Source organism: Octodon degus, unplaced genomic scaffold (assembly GCF_000260255.1).
Source record: "Octodon degus isolate 3935 unplaced genomic scaffold, OctDeg1.0 scaffold00279, whole genome shotgun sequence".
Classification (NCBI taxonomy): Eukaryota; Metazoa; Chordata; class Mammalia; order Rodentia; family Octodontidae; genus Octodon; species Octodon degus.
Window position 1 is genome coordinate 565,195 of NW_004524855.1, and position 10,695 is coordinate 575,889.

A 10,695-nucleotide genomic window follows, 5' to 3' on the forward strand; every position below is an offset into this window, starting at 1 on the left:
GCCCGCCGGGTACAAGAGCCGCCTGCGCGCGCTGGGCTTCGAGCCGCCCGCCCCGCCCGGCTGCGGACCGCGGAGCCAGATCCCGACCCATGGGCGCGCGGAGGCTGAGCCAGGTGAGAGTGCGCGGAGAGGGCCGCGGGCGGCCGCTGGACGCCCGGTGGGCGCCTTTTCTAGTCCCTTCCCCGACCCCGGCCCCGACCTGGACCCTAAGTCGCCGCCTTCCTGTCCAGCGCTCTCCGCACGGCAGGGTGGTGTCCCGCGCGGGGTCCGCGCTCCCCGAAGTTTTCAGGGCAGCCGCCACCCTCGCCTGGTCCCGAGTCCGGCCCTGTGGCCAGCCGCTGGCTGCCTGGTCCCCGGCGCTAGAGCTAAACTAAGTCTGCGCCCCGGGCCTGGTGGCGGCGTGGGGGTGGGGCGCGCGCGGACCCCGGCCCCTCCCGGCCGCCCGCCCCCCAGGAATGCGCGGTGACTAATTCAAACCAGACCGCGGGCGCGGGGCGGGGCAGTTATGTAAGCGCGCAGGACCCGGGCGGCCGACCCACGGGGGTCGGGAGCCCATGCGGAACCTGGCCGGGACCGCGACCGGTCCCGACCCCACGGGATGGCGCGGGCCTCCGAAGTGGCCGCCGTGAGCCCCTCGTGTGTGGGCGGGGCGCGGCCCAACACTGGGCGCTGAGGACTCCGCGCAGCGCCCTCGTCCCGCGAGTGGCTGTCGACGGCGCCCACGAAAGATTGTCCTGCGTTTTCAGGTGCCTGCAGCGCGTGGGGTCGCGAGGACTCTGGGGTGCGCGTGGCAGTGGCGAGCAGTGGCCAGGCTCGGGGACCCTGTCGGTTTGTTTCGGGGCGCGGCCCGGCACCGTCCCCACCCACGCGGCAGAGGGAAGTCCCCGCAGGGCGTGGTCCCTCCTGTCCCCAGCCGAAGGGTGGCTCCCTCTTCTGCAGAGGACCTCGGGACAGAGGGTCCCTGGTGGCGGCGAGTGCAGATTGGGGAGCACGGTAGCCTGGGGTGGGGTACACCTGTTTGCTGCGAGCTGCGGGTTGAAGCAGGTCTGAGAGGACCTAGGGCGGGCGGCGGCCAGTGTCGCAGGATGCGTGGGATCCCCGAAGCCCTGTCCCTGAAAGTGTATATAGGGACGCGGAACACGGGGGTGGGGGGGGAGCGTCCCGGGGCCACGTTCAAGCCTGGGGAGCTCCGACGTCTGCTTGAGCTGACCCCGCGGATACGACGGCCCCGTGCAGAGGTGGCTGAGGTCATGGTACGTCGGGCGGGGCTCGGGGCCAGTCTCTGGGTCTTAGCGAGGCTGCGGTGCAGGAGCGACGCCCGGCCGGGCCAAGCCTGAGAAGCTGGTTTGTGAGGTTGGGCAGAGCTAGGGGTGGGGAGTGTGTGGGCCTGGGTGTGGTCACTCCTTCTTCGGAGCTTGGGAACTGCCTGGGGACAGATAGGCAGACCGGGAGAGCGAGTCCCGGCTCCGAGCCGTCCCTGTGGGCAACACTGAGGTTTGAAGAGTGGGCGCGTGGAGGAGTGGCAGGGCAGTGGCCCATGGAGGCTCTTGGCTTTGGCTCCCGGGTCCTACGAGTCTCTAGGCGGCCCCAGCAGTCCTTGCGCTCCCTGGAATGTGGGGGCACAGGAAGGCTCCAGGGATCCCCCCCCCCCGCAGGCCCAAATCACACTGCGACTGGAGCTGGTGTCTTCGTCTGGTCACTGTATGTCTCAGGGATGAATGACTGTGACCCTGAGACCCCGCCACCGCCCAACTCCCGGTTTGTGATTGGGGTGAGGCTTATGCACCGCCCGGAGAGAGTGTCCCGCACGGTGTGCGTCTTCTCGTGGTCACCCTGGGCTGGAGGTGGGCGGTAGCCATTTGCTCGGCCTGGGTACGTGCGTCCGGTGACTGCAGAGAGTGAAGGGTTTCTCAGGACTGGGAGGGGCAGGTGCAAGATTGCGGAGCTTTGGGGAAAGGAGGCGCCTGGAGCTGTAGGCCTGGGTTGTGGGGGACCCACGGGCTGCTGCACTGGCGCGGACTAGCCGCTGGGGGCGAGCGTGGGGCGTTCCAAGCCAGGCTAGGGTGGGACACCAGACAGGATCACAGCTGTCCTGGACCCCGGTGCTGGCAGAGCTCCGTCTACCCTCGCACTGGGTGTCCCTGACCCCATGGTCCTGGAGAGGTCCAGCCGTCAGAGACTTGACCAGGCATGGGGGATTCCACTGGCTCCGGCCCTGAGGTCCCCGGGCTGTCTCAAGCGGGTAGGTGGTGGGAGTCCCTTGGGCCAGGGATAGGCAGGGCTGGAAGTGAGTCCCTGCTGGGGCCTTAGAGCAGGAAGCTGGGCCGGTTGTTGAGGTGGACAGGACAGGTGACATGAGCTCGGGCCGGCCCAGGGAACCCCGGGCAACAGGTGTCTGGGATCTGGCCAAGGTACTGCTGTGGGTCTGCTGGGCAGGAGTGGGCTGGGGGTTGGTGTGTCTGCGTGTTGGAGCATTTCCCAGACGTCTCCCAGCCTTTTCTAGAGTTTCTTGTGATCTTTGCTGGTCGTGGTCATGGTTATTGGAGGTGAGCCATCTGGAAGTGAGCACACTGAGGTGTGCCATCCCTGGGGAGCTGAGTGTGGACTTGGGACACCCTGGATCTAGACCTGGGGGTCTGGGACCCCCTCCCTTCTGTTCAGTTTCTGGGCGTCCTGTGGTGTGTGCTTCTGCCCTCTGTTTCTTTGTCTGGGTGAATGCTGTTCAACTTCATTTTCACCAGGTCATGTCACTTCAGGTCTTTCCTTCCTTTGAGGTCCTAGTTCTCCCTTGCAGGGCTGCTGGGCTAGGGGTGAGGCCCTGGCACAGATGTGGCCAGCACAGGGCCTTTTGCCCATAGTGTTCTGTGGCTTCTTGTCAGCATGAGATGTGTGTGCTATGAGGTTTTTAGGTGTGTGTGGTGTGTAGAGTAGAGCTTGTGGTGTATGTGGAGTGTGTGGTATGTAGAGTGGTGTTTTCGGTGTGGAGTGTACACTGTGGAGTATGACGTGCAGTGTGGTGTGTAGAGTAGAGCATGTGGTGTACATGGCGTCGGTGGTATGAGGTGCTCAGTGTGGTGGGGTGTGTGGAGTGTGACATGCGGCATGAGCTCCTCCAGGCACGTGTGCCCTTTCGCTCTTGCTCCTCGTGCCAGGGTGGTCCAAGCGTGGACTGCTGCCCTGTCCTGTGGTCTTGTGCTGTGCATGGGGCTCCTGAGTGGCAGCCCGGGTAGGGATAGCTTCTCCCTCTGTAGCCTTGTGGAGTGAGCTTGTGTCTGTCGCTGGGCGGCACCTTCCTCTGTCTCCTGGGTGGAGCCCATGGCGTCTTGCTGTTGCTGTGCTAGTGGGTTTGGGGTGTGGGGGTTTCGGTTCCTTTGCCTTCAGCTGCAGGGCAGGAGGAGCTGCTCCTTGCGGGGTGAGAGCCTGCACTCTCTGGAAATCACTTTGTGTGGAAGACTTCTTTCTGCACTTGGCCTCCGGCAGCTCTAATGGCACCTTTCCCAGCTCAGGCACTCCCTTTGCAGGTCGGGGCCAAAGCATCTGTCCTGGGTGTCATTTGTCTGTAAGGTCTAGGGCTGTGCTCTTCATTCCCCCCCACCCCCCGGGACGTTGTCATCCAGGGGTTCTGGGCCCTGTGTCTGGCCCACAGCCTCCTTCGAGGGTCTCTTCCCAGGTCAGGCTGGGAGTGCTGCCCAGTGGCCCTGTAAGCACCTTGATTCCTTGCAGTCCGGACTCAGGCCTCAGCTGGAGAGGGGCAGGACGAGGAGGGAAGGTGTGAACTGCTGCAGGCTGGGGCCTGGCCACCATGGCCTGTCTCCACATCTGCCCCGCCATGTCAACTTCCTCTGGGGCCAGGTCCGTGGAGTGCTGTGGTCCCAGATCCCCAGTCCGAGTTCAGGGTTTGGGCTAAGCTGGACATCACCTTCTGTGCCCTGGAGCTGCACTGCTGGTGACTCGGTGGGAGGAGGGGCCTTGTGGATGTTGGACTTTGTCCCTGTGGTTGGGGGGGGCCTCCTTGGGTGTGGCTTCACATCCTTTCCTGCTGGACAGGGTCCTCTCCCTGGGATGACACTGTTTCCTCTTGGGAGGTCAGACTCTCCTGGCTGTGCTGAGGTGGGGTCTGCCTGAGGCTTTGCACTGAGTTGTAGCCCCAGCCACCATTTTTTTTGTGGGGATTCAAACTCAGGACCTTTTTAGTGCTACACTCTAAGCCTTTGTTTTTTTTTTTTTTTTTTTTTTGTGGACCGGGGGATTGAACTCAGGCCTTTGCGCTTGCCAGGGAAGCGCTTATTCCACTGAGCCATCTCCCCAGCCCGTGCTAAGCCCTTTGAGACAAGTTTCACTATGGAGTTTAGGCTGGCCTTGAACTTGCAGTGATCCTCCTGCCTAAGCCTCCCCAGTGCTGGGATTATAGGCATGTGCTAACACACCCAGCTTTCCCAGCCAACTTTAAACACTTTCAGAGATTGAGGCTGGTCTGAATTGGCCATCCTGGGGCTGGGGATTTGGCTCAGCGGTAGAATACTTGCCTAGCAAGCTGGAAGCCCTGGGTTGGTCCTCAGCTCCAAAAACAAAAAATAAAGCTCTCCTAAAAAAAGAAAAAAAATTCAATCAAAAAAATACAGTAGGGCTGGTGAGATGGCTCAGTGGTCTAAAGCACCTACTTAGAACAAGTTTAGCAAAGCACAGGGACCGGGGTTCAATCCCCCAGCACCACATGCCAGCCAGCCCCGCCCCCTGGTGGGCTGAGCTGGCCACACACACACAAATAAAATTTAAAAAATAAATAAATAAATAAATACAATCATTATTATTAAAAAAAAATACAGTAAAATGAATTGGCCATCCTTCGGCCTCAGCCCCCTAGAGTGCTGGGCTCAGATTCCAGCACCCTGAACTTTGTCTCCTGGGGTGGTTCACTCCCCTCTGGAAGGTTCTGAGCCTGTCACTTGCAGAACATTTTGTTCACGACAGGCTCTGAGGGCTGTCCCCTCCACCCCCGCATACAGCTGCCCTTGATGACTTGTGCAGGCTGCTCACATGCTGTTCAGAGCTGGGTAGCGGTGTCTGTCCCCGGCCAGGGTCCTTTTCAGAGTCCAGCATGTTGCAGGGAGTGTGGGTGGGGTCTAGGCATTGTGAGCAGCACCTGCACAACTCTTTAGGTGAGAATGTGATGGCTTGGCTGTCATTTGGCATGGTGGCTAGAGGTTCTGCTCTCCCCAGGATGTCCCCCTCTCTTGATCCTGAGGACTCCAGCTAGAGACACTGGGGTGGGGATCCCAGCAGCTCTGCACAGCCTGTGGTTCCTGAGCAGTGCCCCATGGAGTCTTTGGTGGTGGCCTGAGGACTGTGCTCTTACAGTTCCTCTATCTACAAGGGAGCCCCTATTGGCTCATTTTGGGGATGCGGGAATGGTTTCAGGGAGAATCTGTTTTGGCCAGCCTTTAGGACGGCCGTGTAGCCAGAATGGGGTGGGAGCTAGGTATTCTCTGAACCGTGGCCATCGTGGCTGGGCTGGTAAGTCCTTGGTGGCAGCTCTCACTGTGAACTTGCTCCCTAGGCTTTGTGACTGATTCTGAAAACAGAGGCTGCGCAGGGAGTGAGGACGAGGGGCGGGCTTCCAGCCACATCTGCTCAGGATCTGGACCTGCCGAGGTCAGCAGGGCACCTGGAGGCTGGCCCAGGGGAGGGGCAGGGCACCTGGCAGGTAAATGGAGAGTGGTCCAGGATCCTTACCTGTGCCTCATCCACCCCTCAGATGGAGAAGGAGGAGGAGACCACGCGGGAGCTGCTACTGCCCAGTTGGCAGGGCAGTGGCTCTCATGGGCTGACCATTGCGCAGAGGGATGGTGGCGTGTTTGTGCAGGAGGTGCAGCAGGACTCCCCTGCCGCCCGCACTGGTGTGGTCCAGGAGGGTGAGTGGAGGGTACAGGCGCTAGAGGGGCGGGAGGGGGTGGTGGGTAGGGCCGTGGTTCCTATCCCTCTGCGGGGCAGGCATGGTAGTTGCCCAGTCCTGAGCTTAGTTTCTTTGTGCTAAAACTGGGCTTCCTGCTGGGACTGTGATGTGGCTCCTGGCCTGTGGGCTTGACTGGGTCATTGCTCACTATTTAGGGGACCAGATTGTGGGTGCCACCATCTACTTTGACAACCTGCAGTCTGGGGAGGTGGCGCAGCTGCTGAGCACTGTGGGCCGCCACACTGTTGGCCTGAAGCTGCACCGCCCGGGCGACCGCTCCCCCGAGCCTGGCCAGGCCTGGTCGCACGAGTCTGTGGGCTTCCGCAGCCCTGAGGTGGTTCTGGTGAGTACCAAGGTTGTACCTACAGGCACTTTCTTGGCTTCGCTTTCTCTGTGCTCCCCAGCCCCTCCCTATCAGTTCCTTCTACTTGCTACCCCACAGGGCAGACTTTTTCCCCAGTCTCCTTAGCACACCCTGCAGCAACAGCAGCCACATAGCCTGGGTCCGGTGACGACGGGGAGGGTATGGCTTTGCAGGTGGCACTCGCCTGTGGCCCTAGGCAGTGTTGTCCGTGAGTTCGAGGCTGCAGCCCTGGACTTGTGGGGATGCACTGTGACCCTTCTGTAGGCTGTTTGTGGGACAGGTGGGCTGTGGTTAAGGTGTGGGTGCCAAGCCCAGCGCCTGACTCTGGCTCTGCACAAGTGTTTCAGTGTGTGAAGGCCTGGGGGCTCTTGCTGCTGCTGCTGCTATGTGTGTGTGGGTGGGTGGGGTGAGGTCTTGCTGTGCAGTTCCAGCTTTCCTTGACCTTGGCAGTCCTCCTGCTGCCTGGGTCTGATTGCTGAGACGATAAGCCTTGTGTGCTACACCGGGCTGTGCTCACCACAGTGTGGGGCCCACAGAGTAGAGCTGCTCTCCACTGTCCCCAGATGATTCTGCTTAGGTGGCTATTGCCTTGGGGGTCTGCCCCATGGGGAAGGGGTCCCTGGTTCTCTGGGATGTAGCACTGTGTCCATGGCAGCTGAGGAGGTTTTCTGCAACCTGTGCCTGGTGTGTCTCTGCAGAGTGGGGATGATGAGGAGTACCAGCGCATCTACGCCACCAAGATCAAACCGCGGCTGCGGGCAGAAGAGGAGGTGGCCCTGGACCCTGGGGAGACCCAGAGCCGCACTATCACTGTTACCAGGAGGGTCACTGCCTACACTGTGGACGTCATTGCTCCGGAAGGAGCCAAGGATATTGACATCAGCAGCCCTGAGTTCATGGTCAAGATTCCGAGACATGAGGTGACTGAAATCTCCACGGTGGATGTGGAGACCAGGCCTGGAAAGATGGTGGTCAATCTGCCCTCAGGGTTAGAGCTCCAGGGTTCTGGCACCTCAAAAGTCCAGGTCTCCATGCCAGAAGTCCAGGAAGGGAGCCCGGGTATCAGTGTTAGTGTGAAGGGCTTGGACTCAGGTGACAAGGCAGCTGTCTGTGTTCCTTCAGGGAATGTCCCCTGTTCTGTGGGAGCTGGGGCAGCAGAGGCAAATGATGGCAAAGTTAAAATTCCTAACTTGAAGGTGCCTAAGTTTGGGGTTTTGCCAGGGCCTGAGGGCCAGATATCAGGGGGTAGTGGGTCCAGTGTGGCCATCCAGAGTCCACACATGGATATCAGTGTCTCAGGGATGGAAGGGAAGCTGCAGGATTTCCAAGTCCCTGCACTGTCCCTTGAGGGCAAGCTAGGCCTAAAGGGGACCAAGCCACAGGGTAGTACTGGAGTGGACATCTCTGCCCCCCAAATTGAGGGTGGGGTCACAGGTCCCCCCATGGATGTGCCAGCCCCTAGTGTTGGTATGCATGTGCCCATGGTGAAGGGACCTTCATTCTCCACGCCCACTCTAAAGGCAGAGGGACCTGACCTTGATGTGACATTGTCCACAGGGGAAGTGACTCTTTCAGGGGTCTCTGGGGGTGTCAGTCTGCCTGAGGTTGCTCCTGGTGGGCTGGAAGTAAAGATGAAGGGTGCCAAGGAAAAGACTCCTGAAATGATTGTGCAGAAACCCAGAATCTCCATGCAGGATGTGGATCTGAGCCTCAGGTCCCCCAGACTGAAAGGAGACATTAAAGTTTCTGCTCCTGAGGTAAAAGGTGAAGGAAAGGGCTCCCAAGTGGCCCTGAAAGGCTCCAGAGTGGACATAGAGGCACCGAGCATGGAGGGGGCCTTGTCAGGCCCCAAGCTTGGTGGTCCTGTGGGGAAGACATGTAGGATCTCCATGGCCGATGTGGACTTGAATGTCGCTGTGCCCAGAGCAAAAGGTGGTAAGGATGTCACATTCCCAAAAGTAGATGTGAAGGTCGGGGTGCCTGAAGCTGACACCAGAGGTCCTCGAGTGGATGTCAGTGGCTCAGATGTGGAGCTTCGTGACCCAGAATGGAACCTGAAGATGCCTTCAGCCAGCATTCTAGGAATCAAGGGGGAAGCGCCATGTGTGGACATAGCTGTCCCTAAAGGGAATGTCAGTGTTCCAGGGCCGAAGGTCAGTGTGGAAGTGCCAGGTCTCCACGTGGAGGATCTCGGAGGCAAACTTAGGGGTCCCAATAGCAAGCTGCCTGAAGTGAGCTTGAAGACACCTCAGGTCTCTGTGCCTGGTGTAGATGTGTATGCTAAAGGAACAAAGGTGAAAGGTGAATGTGGTACAGTGGTACCAAAGCTTGAAGCAGAGGTGCAAGGCCCCGATGTGGATGTTCACAGCTCAGACTGGCATCTAAAGATGTCCAAGGTGAAGATGCCCAAGTTCAGCGTGCCTGGCTTCAAAGCAGAGGACCCTGAGGTGGATGTACACCTGCCTAAGGCCGATGTAGACATTTTTGGGCCCAAGGTAGAGGTTGGTGCTCCAGATACGAGCCTTGAGGGGCGAGATGTGAAATTCAAAGGACCAAAGTTTAAAATGCCAGAAATGAACATCAGAGCTCCCAAAATCTCCATGCCAGATGTGGACTTACACTTGAAAGGTCCTCATTCAAGGGGAGAATATGATGTCACAGCACCAGGTGTTGAGGGTGACATTAAAGTACCTGATGTTGAACTTAAAATGGCCAAAGTAGACATTGATGTCCAAGATGTAGAAGCTCAGGGCCCAGACTGGCACTTAAAGATGCCCAAGATGAAAATGCCCAAGTTCAGCATGCCTAATGTCAAAGCACAGAGTCCAGAAGTCAGTGTGAACCTGCCCAAGGCCAGCATAGAGATCTCAGGCCCCAAAGTGGAGGTTGGAGCCCCAGAAGTAAATGTTGAAGTCCCTGAAGGGAAGCTGAAGGGGCCTAAGCTTAAGATGCCAGAGATGAACGTCAAAGCCCCCAAGATCTCCATGCCTAATGTGGATTTGCATATGAAAGGTGCAAAGGCAAAGGGGGAATATGATGTTACAGTGCCAAAGCTGGAGGGCAACCTGACAGGCTCCAAGGTAGATGTTAGTGCTCCAAATGTAGATCTTCATGGCCCGGATTGGAGCTTGAAAATGCCCAAGATGAAAATGCCCAAGTTCAGCATGCCCAGTATGAAAGGAGATGTTGCAGAAGTTGATGTGAATCTGCCCAAAGCTGATTTAGACATTTCTGCACCAAAGGTAGATCTTAGTGCCCCAGATATTAGCCTCGAAGGGCCAGAAGGGAAGTTGAAAGGCCCAAAGTTTAAGATGCCAGAGATGCACTTCAAAGCTCCAAAGATGACCCTACCTGATGTTGCAATGGATGTTAAAGGACCTAAAATAAAAGGGAATCTAGATATATCTTCATCAGATATAGAGAGTGAGATGAAAGTTCCAGATGTGAACCTAAAGGGGCCCAAGGTAGATACTGATGCTCCAGATGTGGATGTGAAAGGCCCAGACTGGCACCTGAAGATGCCAAAGATGAAAATGCCCAAGTTCAGTATGCCAGGCTTCAAAGCAGAGGGCCCGGAGGTGGATGTGAAGCTGCCCAAGGCCGACATTGATGTCTCAGCGCCCGAGGTGGACATTGATGTTCCTGATCTGAATATTGAAGCTCCAGATGCAAAAGTGAAGGGCCCCAAGTTCAAGATGCCTGAGATGAACATCAAGGCCCCCAAGATCTCCATGCCTGATGTGGACTTACACCTGAAAGGACCAAGAGTCAAGGGGGACGTGGATGTGACCATGCCACAAGTAGAAGGTGAGGTGAAAGTTCCAGATGTGGACCTCAAAGGTCCCAAGGTGGACATTGATGTTTCAGATGTGGATGTGAAAGGCCCAGACTGGCACTTGAAGATGCCAAAGGTGAAAATGCCAAAGTTCAGCATGCCCGACTTCAAAGCAGAGGGCCCTGAGGTGGATGTGAACTTACCCAAGGCCGACATTGACATCTCAGCACCCAAGGTGGACATTGATGTTCCAGACTTGAATATGGAAGGGCCAGATGCAAAAGTGAAGGGCCCCAAGATCACGATGCCTGAGATGAACATCAAGGCCCCCAAAATCTCTATGCCTGATGTAGACTTACACCTGAAGGGACCCAAAATGAAGAAGGAAATCGAAGGTGAAATGAAAGTTCCAGATGTGGAGCTCAAAGGGCCCAAGGTTGACATTGAAGGCCCCAAGATGGACACTGATGTTCCGGATGTGGATGTGAAAGGCTCAGACTGGCACTTGAAGATGCCTAAGGTGAAAATGCCCAAGTTCAGCATGCCTGGCTTCAAAGCAGAGGGCCCTGAGGTGGATGTGAACCTGCCCAAGGCCGACATTGA

The 10,695-nt window shown here is 57.8% G+C and overlaps 1 protein-coding gene across 14 annotated transcripts in view; it reads left to right on the forward strand.

The window, feature by feature from the left end:
* Nucleotides 1-9: 9 nt before the first annotated feature.
* Ahnak (AHNAK nucleoprotein) overlaps nt 10-10,695 on the forward strand; it is a 25,557-nt gene continuing 14,871 nt past the window's right edge. For 10 of the 14 annotated variants that reach the window (XM_023707064.1, XM_023707058.1, XM_023707053.1 and 7 more), the window contains exons 1-5: nt 10-113; nt 5,558-5,652; nt 5,756-5,912; nt 6,109-6,296; nt 7,016-9,844. In XM_023707064.1, the coding sequence (XP_023562832.1) occupies nt 5,756-5,912; nt 6,109-6,296; nt 7,016-9,844 (3,174 nt within the window). In that variant the 5' untranslated portion in view covers nt 10-113; nt 5,558-5,652. Of the gene's footprint in view, nt 114-722; nt 747-779; nt 797-5,557; nt 5,653-5,755; nt 5,913-6,108; nt 6,297-7,015; nt 9,851-10,695 lie in introns of those variants that run through there. The other 4 variants (XM_023707055.1, XM_023707060.1, XM_023707051.1 and 1 more) reach the window with 4 other exon arrangements.